The 21,878-nt window shown below is 40.0% G+C and overlaps 1 protein-coding gene across 8 annotated transcripts in view; it reads right to left on the bottom strand.

Moving 5' to 3' along the window:
* ZNF521 (zinc finger protein 521) overlaps positions 1 to 21,878 on the bottom strand; it is a 232,359-nt gene that overhangs the window by 8,910 nt on the left and 201,571 nt on the right. For all 8 annotated transcript variants that reach the window (XM_027797739.2, XM_027797740.2, XM_027797741.2 and 5 more), the window contains 2 exons: positions 21,725 to 21,856; positions 18,982 to 19,097 (listed from right to left, as the gene is read on the bottom strand). In XM_027797739.2, the coding sequence (XP_027653540.1) occupies positions 18,982 to 19,097; positions 21,725 to 21,856 (248 nt within the window). The remainder of the gene's footprint in view (positions 1 to 18,981; positions 19,098 to 21,724; positions 21,857 to 21,878) is intronic.

Genomic DNA, 21,878 nt, shown 5'->3' with positions numbered 1-21,878 from the left:
TAATCAGGATCCAGGCCTAAGTCTTGTTTGTAGAAAAACAAGGGTTTTGTGATACTGCAAATGTATGAAATTAATACACAAGCATCCTTCCCCAATAAGAAAATTGTTCATTAAATGGGAATAAAAGCTTAAAACAATAAAGGCAAAAGGAGGCACTTCTGAGAAATATATCAAAAGGCGTATTACTTTAGAATATGGTTATGATTACCCTGGTATAAATTAAGAGAAACTCCTCTGAAATCAAGGGAGTTTCAAGACAGGGACAAGTAAGAATAGAGCCAGGCCTGCAGGGTTTCAAACAAAGTGAATATTGCTCATGTACTGATTGATTCTTGCACACCCTCTGCAGAGGCCACAGCCAGAAGTCTCTTCACACTGTCAGACACATCCAGGCAAAGAGCAAGCAGAACCCAAAGCTGAACAAATCCAGATTTATCTGTAGCTATTGTACAACAGAGTAACAGGGGACAACGAGCTTTGATAGGCTATACTGCCTAATAAGATATTCAGGGATTAAGTCAGTGTTCTACAGACATGTGTTCATGGGCTAGTTGTTGCACTGCTTTAATTTTTTTTCCTTTGTTATGTTTAATTTATCATGCTGGTGCTTTCTAAACTGCAACATCTGTAAACAAGTTGAAGTCTGACCTCCCTCCCATTTTACACCCAGAAGCATCACTCCTACTTCATGCTCTAATTTTACATACCTTAAAGACAAATAAATCTGTGGGTGAGAGAGAGAAGTAACAAATCCAAACAACGAAAACAAACCCCCTTGTCTGACAATATGTGTTCATCTTACATGAATACAAATTTGCCTAGCTGAGAGTGAGGAACTGGCTCCTGGAACTGGAGCTACACTAGGTACAGATTCCTTTATAGGTCAAACCCAATTAAACAAACTACTACTAAATATTTAACAGCTCAGTGCAGTAATTAGTGACAAATAATGGAAGCTTAAATTGATAATTGTACAGAAATCTGCTGTTGGAAACATTACACATTTCTTGCTCCTCCTGTTTCTCCCATCCTCACTGCACCCCGATAGGTCTTTTCAGGGATTAAACTGACAAATTAATCTGGATTTTACACACACCTATTTGGTCTGCAATGAAGTTTCTATGAGTTGTGAGAAGGAACCTTCCAAGTGGAACTTCTTCTTCTGAAATTTCCATTCTGGGCTCTCTGATTTAAAGCTGAGTAACTGCTAGATCATGAATTGATTTCAAATCTTAAACCAACCAGCAGGTCCAGAATTTAAGCCTCTGTCCACAGGACTCAAAAGGTCACCCAATTAAAGTGGGGAAGCACACAAAGCTGTGATTTATATGCAAAGGGCAACCTTTAAAACAATGATTATTTCCAGTATTCCACAGGTGCATGTACAAGAATTCCTTTGCACAAAATTACAAGTGAAATTGCAAGTTTCTTGATACAGCCTGAAAGTGTTGTAACTTGCCTGCACTCCTATTATACAGACAGGCGCAACCCACACTTGTATTGATCGCCAAGTTCACCTCCCTACCTCGTGACATAACACTGGGTATTGTGCTTACCAGGTGACAAAGGGACAGCCTGGAATCTGGATTCCCCGCACATTGCCAGCTGGTGCGCGGAGCCTTGTACAACAGCACTCAGCACGCTGGAGGTTATGGATCAGCCTGAGATTAACTCAAAGCTATAACACTGTTTTCACTCAGCTAAAAGCAAACCCTGAACAAGCCTAGTTTTAGAATCACCAAACCTGGCTTTTGTACATGGAAATCAGTATTTGGTAGTTATCCAGCCAGCAAGCATAAATATGGCCAGTTAAGAGAACGTGTAAGTGGACTGGTGCACATCTTGGATCCTGAAATCAGGAACACAAGTGAAAACATGTCCCCTTGCCCATGGTATGTCAATTTTAAAATGTGTAGGAAAGAAAAGGAAAAACTATGGAGTCCTGCTAGCTCTCCTCCTCTTCTAAACACTCCAAACTCTGTTGCTCATCAATGTGTCTTTTTCCTTCAAGACAGCTTGCAAGAAAAGCCAGATTGAGCAGATTTGATGGTAATAGTTAAAGATTTCTGAGCTGATAAGCAGAGGCCCCCATGGCTTTCGCTCTCTGACTTCCTTCACAACCGGTTACTGTGTCAGCCCATCTTGGACATCGTATAGTCCTTATCCCTACAGCTCCTCAAATAAGGAATAGTGGGAACTGGGACAGCACCTACATGGCAGGCTTGGGGTGTGTTTGAATTACAAATCTACTTGTTGGAAAAGAAAATAAGGACATTTTTTATCCCTTCATAGCTGGTAAACAGACAGTTAAGGACCCTATGTTGGAACACTGTTCTTAAAGCAACCTCATCTGAGTTCCCTCTTCAGTCCAAGAAACTCCATGTTGTAAAGGTAACTTTTAGAGAGAGCATAATGCTATTTTGCGCTTTATAAAAAAGTCACTATTTTTTTAAGTTTTGTAAGGACACACACTGTAAATCAATATATCTGGAGCATTTACTGACATGTGGTACCAGGACAATAAAATTTTGTTTGTCATTGTGGTTGTCGGTTGTAAAATGCAGAAGTCTGGATTCTCTATTGTCTTCTGTTTTGCTGTCAATTTGCATTTGTGTAAAAGAGTGTGAAATGTGACCAAAGCTAAATGGGAGGAATCTTACTCTCACTTTCTCCTATTTTCAGAACCTATAAATGGGGGAAGACAGTGAAGTCCAACTCCTACATTTTGATACTCATTCCTCCACAACCAAGAAGTACTAGACAAAGCAGCATCCTTTTACGCCTTTTTCCATCCTCCCCATGAGGGAAGAAGTATCCTCCTACCAAATGTCATTCTTTGAGGTTGGTCATTCTGTTTCCTGTCACACAGCTGGCCAGTGACACGTTGCAACTCAGACATGTCATTAGATCTTGCCTTGACCCTGCACTGACAGTTGAAGAAATGCCCCCTCTCACCTCTGGGTTTAGCTTGTGATGCCATGGTATTCCTGCCTCCTCGGCTATCTCCCGCAAGGGGATGTAGCCTCATGCAGCTGCTGCTTTCACCCCTTTTTGCCCATTAGGACTGTTTTTTAGTGTGGCAATCTTCTGATAGAATGAGAAGAATCACATTTAGGAGGAAAGTAACTGGAGACAACACTTACACTCATTTGCTGTCCACGTTTAGTGTCAAGGTGTCTGAGATACAGAACTTTAATTCTTTTACAAAAAGATGTGCTGTAGCTATGGTGAGGCTAATCTGTAACCCTCGCAGACTTATAGAATTTTCTACTCCAAGTTAATTTTAATTCATTACAATAAACCCCACCTAATTAAAATAACTCTTTAAAGTGAAGTATTAGCTTGATCCCAGAAAAAAAAAAAAAAGAAAAGCAGAATATTTGCTATCGGAGGGCAATTCATCATACCACAGTGCACACTTACATAAACTCAAAGGTAAGCTATAAACAAGTACCCACGGCAACAGTGCCATGCATAAAGGGGCAGGCAACAGGAGGCCTGATTTCTAATCAGCCCTCAAAGGAACCTGCCACACAGAAGTGGTACTTACTCTAATTTAAAGCTCTCACAGTTACTTTACCTTGGCAAAATTTATAAACTAATAACTTTAGTAAACAGACTGGCACTCCAAACAGAAAAACAAACCAACACAATTGTTCAGGCCTGCAGAGAAAGCAGCTTTCTCAGAAAGGTACTGTCTTCAACAATGAGATAAAACATTTGTTTGGGGGCTACTCTTATGGTCCCTGATGTTCTGTAACAGTTCTGCACTGTTAGATCTGTATTGTCACTTCACTGTGGTCTATAGTCTATTGTCCCTGAAAAGCTTTCCAGCATCTTAAGGCATTTTACACACCTGTATATTTGTGTTCTGGTCAGCTCAACTGATGAAATACTTCTGAATTTGAAAGAGCTTATTCTCGGGCTATAGGTTTCCTTAAAATATCATTAAATTGTCAGGGCAATCTGCTTTCAAAATTTCAATTTAAAAACATACTTAATATTTGCAATTACAGCTCAAATTCTTTCTCATCTATTACCTTTGCTTCTCAATAACTGTTAAAAATGATACTGTTCTCCATTACATACCTGAAGAAAAAAAAACCCCAAACCCCAGAAAGCAATAATAATAGCTAAGCAGAAAATCTCTGTAATACATGCAGCACAATACTGGATGATTTTTTTTTTTTGTTATATCCTAAAACACACCACTTTGTAGAAAGTTCCTTTTCAAATCAAAGCAATACTACAGTAAAACAACTGCAGGCAAAATTTCTAAGACACAATGCAGTTTGTGTCAGAACACTCATCACTTCAGGCTGACCTGTCAAACTATCTTGGGGAACATGGTAAAAAGGCAAATCTGCAAGTTGGTAAGAAACTTTTGAATGATAAAAAGTACGTATTGCTCGCAAACCGCAGAACGCTGTGCAGCGTTCACTGAGCTGTACTGACACTTAGAGCAGATGTCTGTCCCTTCTTACTGCTTATAGGCGTACCTGCTCAGGCTGTGCTCCTAAGATCACTGAGAGGCAGCCAATATTTTGCAGCTCTAACAGAAGAAACCAAATAAATAGAAAATTTGTGCTGGGACGAGTGATGTGGAATAGAGATCAGAATTTAGTACTATACACGGATACTTGCTATCAGCAATAGAACTATGCTGGAGATTCGGTATCGGTGAAGTCAGCAAGATGACATTTTTGGACCTTGACAGGCAATTTCTGGCACCTACATTTTCAGGAGATTCTCAGGACCTTGCAGAATCCAGCTTCCGCACCCAACCTGATTCCTTAGGGGAACCAATATGACCTTAGGGGACAAAGACTCAAGGTGCCTCTTTTTAAGTATTAGGGATTAAGAATTTGGCCACAGGGTTTTCCCAGAAACTAATGTAATTGTCAAGACAGTCTACAGAACTCACTAGAGAACCACTTCTAAGGGTTTCTGAAATCACTACTTTTCATAGATGTATTTCTCTATTAATTTCTGCACAACAGTCTGACATCTGCAGAGACTTATTCTCTGCTAAACTGTGTAAATTTTCAGACTAATTCCTATACAACCACTGTACATTTTTGTAAATCAATGCGGCCTACACATTCAAATCTTGGGCCACCATAGTCTTTAGTGCATGTTAAAGCATTCGTAAGGCTGTCTGAACTTATGCCAGCTTGTAATAGCCCCCACAGGATTGTGATATCAATTAAAAATCCCTGGAATTCATTGGAGTCTGAGACACACCTGTGAGGACCAAAAGGGAGTGATACAGAATCAGCTAGCAAAATAAACAGGAATTGCTGCATACTGAGGGAATCCTTGGCTGCCTGACTAAGGTACCTTTTATACTGGCAGGGGATGCAAATTGGAGCCCGAGGATCTGCACTTTCATTTTCAAAGCACTTTGCAAACATCAACCACTTCACCTTCACACCATTGCTGCAAGGGAAGTAAATATGTACAGTTCCAGCATCCTCTGTTTTCTAGAGGTGCAAAGAAGCACAGGGCATTTTTACAGGCACAGTCTGTGTTCATGCACAAAAGGGAGCTTCTGACAACCTCTTCCTTTGTGGGCAAATGAGGTTCCCAAGGCTACTGAGGGAACTGGTGGCAGAACAGGGATTACTGGAGAGATTCTGCTATCCAGCCCAGTGCTAAGTCCACCCTGCCTCCTCTGCAACACACCAAAGAAACTTGCTGAATTCCAGCTGTATGCTGCTTTGCTGTAGAGGACAGATTACTGCATGTCATCCTCTATAATCTCTCCTGTAAGAGGGATTCTACGTGGTTCCCAGAGACTCCCCTTTTGCTTCCCCCCAGAAATGGTGGCAAGGTTAGAGACAAGTTGTTTTCTCAAGGCTGAGATTAAAAATGGCTCTGTGTTTTGCTAAGCATTCCTATGAAGCATGGGCAGCGCATGTGTGTGTGTCTGAAAACGACCCCAATGAAAGGAAGGAATGAGAGATGCTAAACAATGCTGCGCAAAGTTGCAGACTGTTCGGCTACAGGCCAGAAAATGAATCCAATTTTTCATTCTGTCATTATAAATATTTCAGTGCAAATGGTACTGATTTTCTGCAACTGTGGTTAAGCAAAAGGCCTCTGAGTGAATATTTAAGGGGGGAAAAAAAAGGAAAAGAAGAAGAAGAGGGAAGGAAAAAAAGAAAAAGAAAATGGAGGGGGGAAATTAAGGTTAGCAACCAATTAATTTCAAACTTTCAGTGTAAAAGATTCTGGGAAAAATTCTACAGTGATGCAGCGTGTGACTCAAAGAAGGAGGAAAAAAAACATTTACTCTGCTCTTCTTCTGACAGTTTCTCATAAAATATCTGCAGTCCATCTATCTTTTAGTACTCCAGGCTCCTCTGGAGAGCAGAAAATAGTAGTTTAAAGCTCACTTCAGTGCCAGTCTGCGGGAGATTGCTTTCCACAGGACCCCTGCTGATGGAGGCCTAGGGGAAGAGGCCCAGGAGTTATTCAATCAGTCCAAGGCTCTGGGGCGGCCGGGGCTCCTTTGAGGGCTGATTATAAAGCTGCCCTCCTGTTGCCTGCCTCCGAACAGAACGAAATGAGCAGCCTCTTGCTGAGCAGATTCTGCAAGAAGGAATTTCACCTGTCATGGAGTTTGTCAGAATTTCAGGATTTATCTTGGTGCAAAATTAATAAAATACCAACTAGGATTTCAGCCTGACTACTCAGCTGTGTCATCTCAAAGTGATCTTTCACCTAAGAAAACCTGGACATGGAGCTACTGAAGTCATTCTTGCCCTACTTTTGCTTGGGAGCTTCGGCAGGATGTTATGACTGAATAATAAAATGATTAGAGGTGGATTTCCTGACAATTACACCCAACGTCAAGCACTGGGTGGGTGCTACCGTCCTAACGCGTGACCTTCCACCTTACTTCTGTGGTTCCTCAATCCCCCTGGAATAAGCTAGGAATCTGAAATAGAAAAAGATCATTTCTGCAGTTTATAACCTTGCAGGTCCCTTATGGCAGCACATCTGTTAAGTTCATACACTGGTATTCCAGGTCTGGATTTGATTTATGAGTTTTAAAGGAATCCAAACAACAGACTACATAAGATTACATTCAGTGAAACACTACAAATTAATATTGCTTTGACAGTCAAGTACATGGTCTTTTAACCATATTCTGGGTCTAATATTGCAGTAAGGTGCCAGGTTGATAAAGCATCATCTCAAACCTCTGCGAACTGAGTTCAGTTCTTTCAAAGCTAGACGGTCTCACTGGTCTTCTGACAGTGCCTCACAGCAATAATAATAATAAAAAATCTTCGTACACTACCTATTTAAGTAAGATTGTGCTAGCTTATAGCACTTGGTCACATGAATTTCAAGTCTCAGGTAGCATAAAAGCAATTAACTTGCAGCCTGCAAGACAGCTTTTCAGCTAAAAGAGAAGATCAACTTGTAGAAAATAAAATAGTTGTCAACTAAGCCAGCTGATGGGTAAATAAATATTATTCAATTTACAATGCCATTGGTACAGATCTTGACATGGAGAAACAGAGATCCACTGTACCAGGAAACAGCAAAATATGCCCAGATTGTGAACAAAGATGCATTTGCCATCAATAGCTCCTATCCTACATTGTGGCAGTTTCTGTACACTGTTCAAAGCCGTCTGCTGTTTGAAGTAACAAATCTACCTTTCTGTCTATTTGCTCGTCAGCATTTTCTAACAAGAGCTTAAAACAAATGGTAACATATCCCCTTCCTACCTCCTCACCCTTTAAATGACAATTCAACATTAATACACATCATAAAGCCACCTTTACCAGGCAGTAGTAGTCTGACAGTTTTAACACCAAGAGATCTCACAGCAAAGAGAGAGAGAAAGCACGCAAGTGAATGCACAGATGGTGGGAGGGGACACAGGGTGCTCTCAGCAGGCTACAGTAGAGATGCATTAACTCCACAGAGGGATAAGGGCTTCCCACCAGTACAGTCATGAATTATAACTGAGCATGGGAGTGAGTTCTTAGTGCCTGTCTCACAGCAAATATACTGTTCCATTTTCCTGCACAATCACCTTTCACCTTTACAAACGCAAAGCAGAGCAAAGCAAAATGCACCACTAATATTTAACAACATCATAGGTTCTTTATATTACATAGCACACATTTACACACACAAATTATGGGGGGGAACGAGAGCATTCATTGACACCGAGTATCCCCAAGCAGATTTACACGCCCATGATCAGTGCCTGTGGCTAGCGATTCTGCTACAAAATGAGACTATAACAATACAGATAAACAACTAAAGCTGCATGTAGAAATGTGTGTAACTCAGCAGTATTGGTTCACGAGAACTGAATCATCTCTTACTCTCTTCCCTTGTTAACAGGGTGGGGGACACTCAATTTCAGCTTTGAACACAAAGGAAGCTCAACTTAAAACAAATAATAAGAGCCTGCAGAAACCCACTCTTTTTCCATCCAAAATTATACTTCAGCCTCAGTTTGATCAAAGCATGGTGAACCTGACCCCAATAACAGGTAGAAAAGCTAAACCTAAAAGCTGTTCCTCCTGACTGGGGTTTCGTAATGAACAGCTCCAGTTGTGTAGCCATCTGCATCTAAGTCTTTTTGACTAATGTTTGGAACGGAGCAATCTAATGATGCTCTTCCTGCACACACACGCACACACAGACACACAGAAAAAAAAAAAAAGAAAAAAAAGGAAAAAGAGAGAGAAAGAAAAAAAAAAAAGTCACCACTTTTGAGCCGCGATTGCTGTTTACTGGAGTTTCCTGGATGTGTCTCTTCATGAATCACTGACCACACCTTGTTTTCACAAACTATCTGTACCTCCTCCCTCGGGGAATTCATCCCCTCCCAACTTTCCTCCTACTCGATGGACGTATCAATGGAGAAAACTTGTTATTTTAGGCAGCTGAAAATTTGACCGATTTTAAAGGATTCATTTACCATGCCTTTCACTTTCGTTTAAATCCTCAGTGTTCCTGTTCTAAATGACAGCACCGCAAGCACTGCTTTTAAGCACTATTCATCTTGCCTACCACATCTCAGCCTTTCACACAGAAGGCTGCTCTCTCTCCAACAATGAAGCCTTACTCCTTTATAGCTTGAGGGCAGAGACTGTTACTAGCTGTAGACTTGCTGCAAATATCACAATAAAGGATACAAATGTGAATTTCTCTTAAAATACGGGTTCAGCTCTGGAGGTACCTTGCTTTAGAAAACTCTGTCAAGAGCAAACAATGTATCTTTCTCCAAAATGCACAGCAGCCACCCAGTTGAAACGGCGTTTCCAAATGATCTAAAATGTCGATGGAATCAGGATGCTTGTTAATTCTGTGCTTTTCTCCACTTTGGGTCTCTAATCAATATTTTAGGTTCCTTTGCACTTAAGATACTCAGTCTTGGCTTGGCTGCACGTCTTGTGGAACATTAAAAAACACAAAGGACAAACATCCCTGCTCTCTCCAATTCCCTGGAGCTTGAGGGGATGCAGGGCTACTGAGCTAAGCTCTGTGATGGAAGAAGGTAGGGTTCAAACTTCAGATCTTAAGAGGTGGCAGGTTTGCTGCTACTAAGCCCCTGCACCTGTGCTTTGGTACACCAAAACCATGGAGGGGTGAGGATGCTGGGGCATACAGGGGCCATGGCAACCTTCTGCCTGTGCGGTGGAGGGAAGAGGGGGCAGGCCTTGAGCGGCAAACTTTCAGTGATAATGTTGTGCCATCACTTGTTGGGAAGCTGCAGGACCAGTGCAGCGTGGAGCCAAGAATGAAGAGCTTATTCACGGGGATGGAGTGAGGGGGGCCAGCAGTGGGCTTGGGGGAAGGGAGGCAGATTTGCAGAACTGGCCGTGAAGCTCCTCAGTACACCATAGCTGGATGCTTCATAAAGTCACACTGATGGCAGTCCCAGAGACGGCCATCTGTTGTCAGCTCTGGGCCAGATGAAAGATAATATAATGGCAGCTACTGGTAGCTAACAGCAGGGCAGTTGTAGGAAGGAATGCGTCCTAGAATGAAGAAGTGGTGCTTCCTGTTTAGCACAGAAAATCAGTCATCAATATCAACTACATTAGCAAGAAATTAATGGATGGACAATTAAGAGAACTGAACTGATCTACCAGGGAAATTATTCAAATGCAAACAGAGTGCTTATTTCTTCTGCTTACTCCAGGTGTATGAGCCAACTGATCTGACTAATGGCAAGGTGTGGGCTGAAACATTCAGGGCACAGATGATAAAACCTCATTTTCTGTAAAGGGCAGAATTCCATTTCTAATGATTATTTGTGGGTCAGGGAATACATTTACTGCTTCCCTTGCCCTCCATCTACAACAGGATTCCCTGATGTTCACAGAGGTTTCTACAAGGATTGAGGGTAGAAAATGGCCTTTATGCAATAACCAAAATCTCCCTTATTATTAACATGATTTATTTTTACAACTGCCTTATCATTATTATCAGCATCACTCAGTAGAAAAATGTTTGCCTTCCCAAGCACTATCATTTCTACCTTGTTTCTTTCTTTGCCCCATATCCTTTCTACTTCTACTCCTTTGCCTTTTCTTTCCTTCTTCTGCCTTTCTGTGCATTTTCCTTTCTGCAGCAACTTCTGATTTGCTTCTTTAGGCTGAAATCTCACACACCTCAATTTTCCGTTTGCTAAAACTATCAGAAATCATGATGTTCATGTTGACATGTAATGCCACTGATATGTTTCAGAGTCAACAGTTAAAAAGCCAAAGGAACAGTGGAGCTTATCTTCTGATTGCTACAGTTTAATGCAAAGTAGACTGGAGACAACAAACTTTGTTTAACATATTTGCATGACACAGTCTTAGCATCACAAGGATTACAAACTCAACTATATTATCTGATTCTGTAGAATCTATTTAGTGTTGACTATACAAGGCAGTAAGGAGAACAGATTCAAAGTATGGGTTAATCTTTTTTGTTGCTACCCATTTTTTTGAAAATAGATACCTGTATTTTACAAAAAGAATCCAGGCATACATGAGCATAAACAGGAAGGAGTAGGCAAAATAGAAACATAAATTCAAGCACATACACATCTGGGTATGACTCTATCCCCCTTGCAAGAGAAGGAATATACATTTTTGCTTACTTTTCTATGGGTACTTTGTGGGTGTAGCTCAGTATTTATTTTGAATGGTATATTTACCTTCCAATACTTTGCCATTTTACTGTTCCATAAGTCTGAATTTCTTTTCAAGAATAAAATGGTGTATTTAAAGGCAATATGAATCACTTAATTGCTACACTGTCTTTGTCAACTAATTCTGTAATTTCATCAATAATATCACTCAAGCATCTGAAAAAACAAACCCATAACTGTGATTGAATTGCTCCAGAAATTTAAGGAATGTTCTCTCAGGGAAATGTAGAAGGGATGTTGCGAACACATTGTTTCCTGCTTATTTACAGGGAAAAGTCCGGAAAGTTTCATAGGCTGACTGTTGCATGTAGCGTTAAAAGTATACAGACCACGTGGAGACAAGCAAGAACCGTTAATATTAAGCCCATCCTTGTCAAGCACTACTTAGTGAAATCAAAACGGTCCCTGAAAAACTGTGGCACTTTGGGCTTGGTGGGCTTTGCAATGTGCTATGAATATTCGTGAACTAATGAAGTACCCACAGGGAGTGTTTACATTTGAATAGGCCAATCAAAGGAGGGCGAACTCACAAGCTCCAAACCTGGAAATTTCTTATTTAGAAAAGAATTACTGCAAGAAAACCTAATAAGGCTGTAACACCCATCAATCCCCAGGAGGGAAGGGACACTGGAAGGGAATTCAAAGTATTTTTTTTTGGTATTTAAACTCTGTTTGACATTGAAGCAAAAGACTTGCAAGGGAATCACTTTGAAGGTATGTCCTTAAAGAGCTAATGCATGAGGGCCTCCACCATGCTTCTCGATTGCCTTTTCAAGAAAATTTGCAAAAAGAATAATTCTCCCTTCTAGGGAAAGAAGTCTCAGGTCTCAGGAACACAAGTCTGAATTTTTTTAAATCTTGGAAGACATGGAAAAATACATACTGGTATGTACATACCGTACATACTGGTATGTACATACATACAGTGCACATACTGGTGCACACTAATATCCATATAACTATCTGAAACAGAAAACATAGTAAGGGTTCAGGAAAAAAACCAAACACTGACTAATGCAATGCATGCAGCTCTGTCTACTTCCCTGAAAACATAAGCATTAATTACAATCCCAGTATCTCTGGCACACATATTATTATCATCACTCACGAGACAGAGAGCATGCATGGTTACGTGGAGCAAGTAAGTACCTGACCTGGCAACTGAATCCAGCTCTCCTGACTCCAAGGCATTTGCTCTGACAAAAGCAACTTGACTGCCTGATAAGGACTAAGGCCAACATTACTGAACGTGGTGCCTGTATTTAGACATCAGAAGAGTTTAGCTGAAAACTTAAACAAGGCTATGGCTGCTCAGCACGTATGTTTTTATCAAGGTTCCTAATTTCAGGCATTTACGTCCCTATTTCCTGATGTACTCAGCACAGCATCTTGCACTGGCCTTAACGGCAGCTGGAGGTGCTCAGCACCCTCTCAGAAATAGGCCATTGAGTTGGAAAATGTTGGCCTAAAGCTTTGATTGTTAATTGGATTTCAGGTAGGCTTCCTTTTAAAAAGAGCTGACAAAGTTATTCCCTGCTGGCTCCTGGCCTTTGGGGCCTAGAAAGCCAGCATCTATGTTCCACTCCTCACCCTAACAGTTTGGGGACCTGGAAATGCCAGAACTAATCTCAAATTTCACTTAAAAAAATGTTTTGAGGCCTTTTCTTTGTGAAGAAAACATCCTTGAAAATCTAACGTCACCTGCAGGTTTGAAAGTTTTGTCCCTGTTTTTGTGTAAAGAGTATAAATTATTCATGGTATCCCCTGCTGCCCTGGAAGGCTCACTGTTGGGACCTACACGATACACAGACTCAGCTACTGTGGGGGCTTGGCAAAACAATCCTATACGGATGGAGGTAGCAGTGCCACTGCTGCTATGGCTGGTGCTATTCCCACACCAATCTCTGCCACAAGGAGACAACCCCAGCCCAGGTTAATTAGCAGTTTTCTCTAGCTGACCCCCAAATAAGAGAACATAGCGTTTGAATCCCAGCTATGCTACTGTCTCCACTAAAGGCCTCAGTTAAGACTTTTAGTTCTTGAAGTAGCCTAGAGCTTGCTCAGTTCTGCTCCGGCTCAGGTCAAGGGTATTTTTAAGGCCATTTAAAAATGTTGAGATCTTTGGGAGTGTTTTACAATGCAGAGATCTTTGGAAAGTTTAACCCTTAAAGAAATGAGGAATGAACTGGAAGATTAGCTTCAACAGTGCTAAGCTTGGAACATGAAAATGTTAAAACTGGACATCCAGAGAGGGACACACATAAAGCTACATAAAACTTATGTAGACTATTCTATGCTGCCTCTGCCCAGCTCTGCTTCAGATGCTTGCACCGGGAGCTGTGAATGTTCTCCTGCTGTTTTAAACAACATGAGTAACATCTGCTATGAGTGCTTCATTCTTTCTTTCATCCTCTCCTTGGGGAAGGAACTTTGTATTTCATTTTGGAACAGCTCTATTGTTGTGGGCTGGGGCTGTGGGGAAGGTTTAGTAATCTACATGCAGGTACGTGTTTATATGAGAGAAAGGAGCCTTCGGGACCTCTAGGTGCACTCTACTCTTAAAAGCACAAGTTGAGGACATTCATGATATTACTTAACTGCTGTGGAAGTCTGTTCCACACTACAAGGTCAGTCTGTGAGAGAGTTCTAGCTCCTGTGCAAAAAAGCTTCAGCTTTCTGATAAAAACACTCACAAAGCAGGGCTGTCAAATACCACGCTGTTACCAAATGGGAAGAACTTCTCAGGTGATCTCTGAGATGTGCAGGACCCAGTCCACCAAGAATATTAAGGATTGAATCTTAGAGCACAACTGGACAAACATACAGGAAGTCAGTACAGACATCAAGAGAGCAGGCTGAATGTGCTCCTGGTCTCCTTTTCTAGTGAGGAACAGTGCTGCAGCTCTCTGTATTAGCTGGAACATCCTACAGGCTGATGGCTTCATGCCCAGGTATTCTACGCTGATGGAGTCCAGACGGGAAGCAGCAAGGGCGTGAATCACTGAGGCCAGGTCCCTTTTGAACAGAATGGGAAGCAACCGCTGATCTAATTTTTTTTTTTGCCCTAGTTTTCATGTCTGTAAAGCGGGGACACTTAACTACCCTAGGGGCAACTAATTATTTGCAGCAAAATGTTAAGTAAATGCTCCAATTCACCAAAATGAGATATTTTTGTACTGGGCAAAATGGTCCGGAGAGGTCATGTAATCTTGGCTAGCATCATGTTCAGAACTAACTATCATCACTGATAAAACACTGATGAAACATGTACAATTATTCATCAATTCTACCAGATATTGGTACCTCTCTGACCCAGCAACATCTTAAAAATCAATCAATCAATCAATCCATTCACTCTGGGTAACACCCCACAAAAGTGTCTCATTCCTCCCCACAAACACCACGATATGTTGTGTTGACTATGGAAGTAACACTAGGATTGGAAATGGGAAAGGAATGGATGCTCCTCATCAGAGACAAGGGAAACACCAACACCCATTCAAACACCTAAGCCTAGGTTCAAAAACTAAGGCAAAAGAAACAGGCACTGGAAATAGCATGAGGACAAGAAAGAGAAGTTTTAATAGGCACAAATTACTTTATCATAATTTAATGAAAATTCATTATTAAGTTAAATGAGTGATAAGTTTCTTTACTTCCTTATTAATTGGAAGTTCAGTATTATGGATGATGGATGGAGAGGACTGCTTTAGTTACATCCACACTGTACAGAGAACTATATGGTCATATTGCAGGTATTCAGTTAGAAGAGTTTTAACCTTTGGGAGACATCTAGGCACCCTATAAATACACCTGTCTTGCAGCTTCCTTATCTGATACCTAGTAGGGATATATTTCTGATCATAAAGATTGTTACAAGCCTATTTCTGAAAAGCCCTTATTGTACTGAGCACGTCTTATTAAAAGCTTTCCATTCTAAAGAATAAACTCTTTTAGGGACATACTTTTTAAACTCCATTTTAGAAGTGTAAATACACCACATAGCCTTTTGAACATGTAAGTATGAAAATTCACACCTCAGAACACTCTTAAAACATACACCTTGTAACTGTTACAAAAGATTTTCATTTGCTTCCTTTCTATGGAGGTAGTATCTCCAAAAATTTAACCCTGGTTCAATAGTTATGGAGCACAAAGCCATTTAAAGGAAGTGTCAAAGGTGGAAGAAGGGTAAGCTGTGGAGATGATCTTAAAACAAAGAGCAAATTCCTGTTAAATTTCATTATTTAACTTAAAGGTTGAGTAATACATTGCAGGTTTAACTTTCAGGACTAGTCATTTACTCTCTGTTCTCACCAGAACGTGGTCCTATGGGATTGTCTCACATTCCTAACAGGGGTCTGGAGTGAAATCAAGGAAAACTCTAAAGAGAGTCGTAGTTGGTTTTGCATTGAGAAGACTGGTAATGAGGGGATAGTAAATTCCCCAAGGTGAGATGAACATTGTATGTGGGGTTTCTTATGTTCCTATAGCCTACTCTTCCTGAAACAGGAGTCAGAAAATACTAAGCAAAGAATCACACTGGGCCAAGCACCAAGTTAAGCATCATTGTAATGCATTTATTTTCAGTATCCCTGAATTCATTCCCTTTAATTATCAGCTGTACTGTACGTGTGGATAGGGCTTCTACGCTATTGTGTTCTGCTCTGCTCTACCCTGTTCAAGTTCTTACTCTGCCCTACAGCCATGGAGTGCTGTCCATGGCTTCTAATCTGGGATGATTAACATCTCTCATGCATGGGAGATGCACTTCAGATGCATGTTTAAATTAAAAGTAAGGAACCATTCCTGATAGAGGAAATAAATACGCTGTTCCACTGCAAGCCCCAACACAAACCATGGTAATGTGAGAGGACAGAGAAACATAATCTGGAGGCTAGCTGCCAAAGATTCCACTGCTTCAGCCTGAACAAAGCAGTGCCTCCTAGAACAGGTTTTAAATGAGAGTGGGCTGAAGATCAGTGTATTTTCAGCAAAAGCAGACTCCAAAGGTCAGTACCTACTGCTCTGCCTAAGTGCTTTGCTGCCCTTTCACTAGCCTGGGTAGATAACTGGAGATGAGAGCAGAAAGCCAGTGTTCTCAACAAACAAATGCAAATGGCATGATGGTACTGCATTTTTTTAAATATAATGTATTCTCAGCTGGGGTGGGGCTACCCAAGTTAATTAAAATAATAAATGTAATGAATTAAGTGAATAAGAAAACAAATACCTTTTCCTTTTTGCAACTGTAGATAAGCCAGAGAGAGGCTGTCTCTAAGGGTATGGAGATGTGGTCTATCAAGAGCCTTCCGCAGCATGGAACAACCAACACACTGATTGTCACCTAGCCAATGTAGAGCATAATTTGTGTCTCTGTAGCGACATCCTTCTGTACCCTTCAGTAGAAAACCAGGTGCCTCAGTTATGTTGAAGTTTTAATGAACTAGGCTTAGATGGAGAGAGTAAAATCTTGCCCTCAGTCTTGGGCAAGGATGAATTTTGAGTGGAAAAGCATGTGCTTTTATTACAGTAAAAAAGCTGAAGGCAGCTGTTGGGACTCCATGTATTCTGAAATGAAAGCATATTCTAAGGGGGACAGACTAGTAAGGAGGTGATTGTACATGTCACAACTACACCTGGATCTCTGTATATTTTGCATCTTTAGAATTCAGTTATCTATTCTCACTTTTTAAAATTCAGTCTGAATTCTGATGTTAAAATTAATTTCTATCCTCTTGTTTCTGCTTCTTTCTTTCCGTAATTGTCTTTTGCTTAGCTGCACCTTCTCTCTTCCAGAGTTATTTTTTTCTTTTTTCCTTTTGGTTTTTCTTCCCTAACAATCTCTCCTTTCTTTTTCCAGAAACTGCTGATGTCCCTACTTCTCCCTGCTTCCTCATTTTGATTAACCAGTGATGAACAACAGAATTTATGAAAATCAGTAAGCCAAAAATATTGAAGTATTTTTTCCTAAAACAAAAAAATAAATGCAGTTTCACCTTATTGGAAACAGTTTGCAGAAAAAACCAACAAGTATTTTGACCAAAAAAAATCAAAGAAAATGATTCTACAAAATCCATACTGAGAAAGAAACACATATAACAAAATTAGTTTCTGACCTTTCCTCATTCCACTGTTTCTCCTTTATTTTTCCCCGAAGTCCAATAACTCTACACAACCTAGACCATTTTCTGACTTCAAAACTCAGTCTTGCCTCTTTCTGTCCATCACTATGTATGAGTGTCTTTTTTTCCCTAAACGTCCAAATTTTTATTTTCTTTTCCTTGTCTTCCTCTTCCACTTTGGGTCAGAGCTTGCATGCAATACATGGTACAGACACTAAACAAAACAGATTTGGGTCTATTAAAAATAGGAGAGATACTACACAGGCACCTTGGAGTGTAACAGGTATGGTACTGCAGGTACTACAGGAGCTCCCATGACCTAGGGGTCCATGAAGAAAGAGGTAGGGAAGGCTATCAGAAAGGTTTTATTCCATTTTGCTTTCATACAGAAAGAAATTAGGAAAAAGAAAATGCAGTGCAATTGATATAAATACCAACCCCTCATACAATGAATTCATGCATGGTTTAAACACTATGATTGCTATTTTCTCCAAAGAAATACTTCATATCATCATGCCAAACATTTATATCAGGTTTTCAGCATGTAAAACTTGCAGTAAGTGAAATACTAAATAGGCATACGTGTGCGTATGCCTCACTAGCCTTTTGCCTCTGTTGATGAGATGGAATCCAGCTCTGGTTCAAAACAAAATTAATTTTGGACACCTCAGTCAAAGGACTTAGAGATGGTAGCCCATACTATAAAACACTACTGAAAAACATTAAGCGCTGAAAAATCTAAATTCTAAAGAAAAATCACATGTAGAAAAGGCCTTAATATACAAGTACTTCTCCTTGTTCCATCCCTGTAGACCATCAGAGACCTCAAAAATTTTTCCTCTGTCAACCTATCTTAATACTTCAACATAAACTAAAATAATTTAGAAACCATCTTCTGCTGTGGTCTCAAAGTGTAACACCATATCAGGAATAACACACCACCACTTCTCAATGCAAGACATGCTGTGCCGAATGTTAATAGTAAATAAACCCTTCATCCAAAATTGTTTTCAGATGTTGTTTAACGTTTATTTCTTCCTCTCCATCCTTTTATATGTAATGGTTTGGATTGGAAGGGACCCTAAAGATCATCTAGTTCTATGACCTTAAAGAGGTTTAGTTTGCCATTAGTAAACAGTATCATTACAAGTCTGACAACAGCAAACAAGAAGACTGTGTACCATTCATTTGACCCTGTTATTTTTTTCCTCATCAAGTTAGTATTTATGGGAAATGGCCAGCAGGTAAACCAAGATAAATTCTGCCTACTTCGCCCCTCCCCCCATCCCTATACTCCTACCTCAGTGCTTAGCTTTCCACATTTAGAAACAAAAGAATACACTTATTTTCCATTCACTGCTTGAGTAAATATTTTATGAATATCAAACAGAAAAATAGAGTGTCCATTTCTCTCTCCTCAAGAATATCTTGAGCTGCAACAACCTACAGAGCAAGAATCCAAAGGTGGCTCCCAAAATTCAGGTTTGTACCAGGTGGCTTTCTGCCAGCACCTTTCTGAAGCAGCATGGGTTGAATCACCTGCAATTTCTCTTGTCCTTCCCTCATTCCCATCCTCATGATGAGTAAGTTTCAGAGGACGTCATGGCAAATCAAGCTTTGAACGCAGCTATCAAATATGTAATTATAACCCCCAGGTAATAAGTGTAGTACCTGCAGCTCTGTTTGGAAGAAGAACTTCTGTGGACACTGTGTGCAGTCATAGATCTTGTCCTCTTGTCCATGGGCTGAGAAAATATGCTGCTGCAACTTGTTTGCTTGAACAAACACTGGAATATTAGACAAACAACAAGCTTTTCATTATTTGGTATTGCAAGTGAAGAGTTTTTTATCAACTATTTCTCATTAACATTCAGCAATTCCAAGAGGTAAAATTAGGCTGGCTCACTCTGATTTCACAATACACTGTTGCTATAATGGGTACCAACAAACTGATCCTTCTTTTAAAATGAATGAATTGAAACAGATGCCTGGTTAAAAAAACCCAACAAACCACCAAAGAAAAAACAAAAAGACCCTAACAGGACAAGCAATGAAGATTTCAAATTTTAAGAATTTAAAAATGCCATTTTCTCTCCAGAATTATTTCTTCATGCTTACTGCACTTTGATTGAACACACACAAACCTTATTTCCTAGCAACCAACAGGTTTGAAAAGCATACATGCCGAAGTCCTGTTTACTCTGTGTGCCTAAAGTTAAAGCTAACAAACAGCTCTGTATTTAAATGTGTTAATGCTAAAAATTATATCCCACAGCTACACTGGGGCAATGTCTATAAATGTGAAACAGAACTGCAGGTAAATTCTCTTTGGATACTTTAAGATCAACTCTGCCTACACACTGAATGCAAGGGTTTCAATAATATAAACATGTTCAATTTTAATGACTACAAAACAAGGCCCTAAGACTGTGTAACAGTTTACCTAGGAGACATACTATTAATAATTAAATTGTATATGCCAGAGGCAGTGTTTGGGTTGGCAGCACTGACTTCTGATGGATGCCTGGTGCACTGTGACCTAAAAAAGTTTGCATCTACAATATTAATCTGTATAGGCAGGGAAAGGATTTATTAAAGATGCTGGCATTTGACTTTGACTCCACTCCTAATCATTAAAATTATTCTAATTGCAAGGCAACAAAAACCATCAGAATATTGTTCTTCTGAGTCATACATTTTAATCACATTTCTCATTACCCTGGAAAAAAAAAAAGATCAGGTTCCATTTTCCATATAAAACTTATATTGGTGATTTTTATTTCTTGTTAATATTCTAGCAAGACATGCTGAAATAATTTAATGGCATATTGATAATAAAACACCATTGTTTATGATTAATGTTCAGTGTCTATTTACCCCATCAGCAAAAAGGAAAAAGTGCTTGACACAGATTGGAATCAACTTATCTCCATACTCTAACACATCTTATAAGGCTACTGGCTCAAAAATTAAAGGATTAGTTTTATCAGAGATCTTGCTCACAAGGAGAACCATCAGTGGGTACTCCTTATTGCGTTTCCAACTCCCCCAAACTTGTCAATCAAAGACCCGTGGCATTACACTAAAAAAAATCACGTCATAAAGTGTACACAAAGACAAGGGGGAAAAAAAAGTAGAATCAGTAATAAAACTAAAAAAAACAAAAAAAGGCGCCTAACTGAAAGAGTTATTGAACACAGATGCCTAACAGGCAAACTGTTTATGGCAGTACTATCCACGCTCAGACATCACCATGACAAGCTGTGCAGTGAAGATGAACTATGTATTTTTTTAATTTTATAACCCACAGAAATGTGTGAAACCTGAACACAGTGAGGTAGTAATCATCATCAGCCACTGTATCTGAGAGATGAAAAATTCAACTTTAATTTTCCTCTGTAGTGGTGTGCTTAGGTTTTATTGGGAGGGGAGCTGCCAAACAAAGAGAAGTAGAATGAAGGTATTAAAGGGTCTATTTGCCTATCAATGAAAATCCTTCACTCCCATTAATGTAGAACAGGAACCTTGAATGGCTTCCAGAATTAGCATGCCATTGATGCAAGAATACCCAAAGTGTGTTTTGTCATGTTTGTGATTATCTTTGATTTTCATCTTGTAAAGCAAAATTGGGCATGTAAGCTACATATTAACACTTATGTTTTAGGTTATCATTTTATGAAACGTTCTACTAAGAAGTCCTTAAAAAATCTCACAACAACCCAGTAGGCATCCTTTTAATGTGTTTTCATTTCCAACAACAGCATTTTTCTGTTCCTCGTTATGGCCCAAACACTGCAGTGCTTAGCCCTACTGGGTCAAGTTATTTTCTCACTTGGGTTTTACTACTGAATAACACCACTGACTTGGGGAGGATTATTCCACACTTGGACTTGTGTCAGGGGAAGGCTGAACTTGACTTGTGGCAAGACAACATGGTTTGCTTTCTAAAGCACATTACAAGGGTGTTTCTTCTCACCACAAGCCAACAAACACACGCCAGCAGGCTTTCTTACCGGATCAGAGGAGAATGTTGCTGCACAGGCTATGCCTAGCAGCCCTTGCCCATGAGGCCAAGTTCTGCTCTGAATTACATTAGTTTAGAAGAAAGATCTGTAGCTTTAAAGCACAAATTTATGGCCAGTTTTAACCTTGGCAAGTTTGGAACATGGAGATAATCAACGTGATGTGGTGGAAGGTAAGAGACTATCACTTTTGTAATGCAGCTCTTGCAGATAGATGCCTGACCTTCCAAGGAGCTCAGCTTTCTAAATGATTTCTAATCAATATTACTAATGAGCACAAACGTAATGTTCCCTCCTAAAACTGACCTAAAACCAGCACACCACACAGTTGTAAGTGCAGTTCTGCAAACGCAAGTTAAAAAAAGCATGACTGGGACATGATAGCCTCCTACCTGTAAAGCACACTGGGCATTTGAAGGTGCCCCCCATGCCTTCAAAGCTGTGTTCTATCAGGTGGCACTGAAGTTTGGCAGGAGAGTCAAACGTCTGATTGCAGAGTTTGCATTCATGGTTCAGTCCTTCATCTGTGGAAAAAATCAAAGAAAA

Source organism: Falco cherrug, chromosome 3 (genome assembly GCF_023634085.1).
Source record: "Falco cherrug isolate bFalChe1 chromosome 3, bFalChe1.pri, whole genome shotgun sequence".
NCBI lineage: Eukaryota > Metazoa > Chordata > Aves > Falconiformes > Falconidae > Falco > Falco cherrug.
Note: the sequence above shows the minus strand (reverse complement) of the source record. Positions and strands in the feature narration are given on the sequence as shown.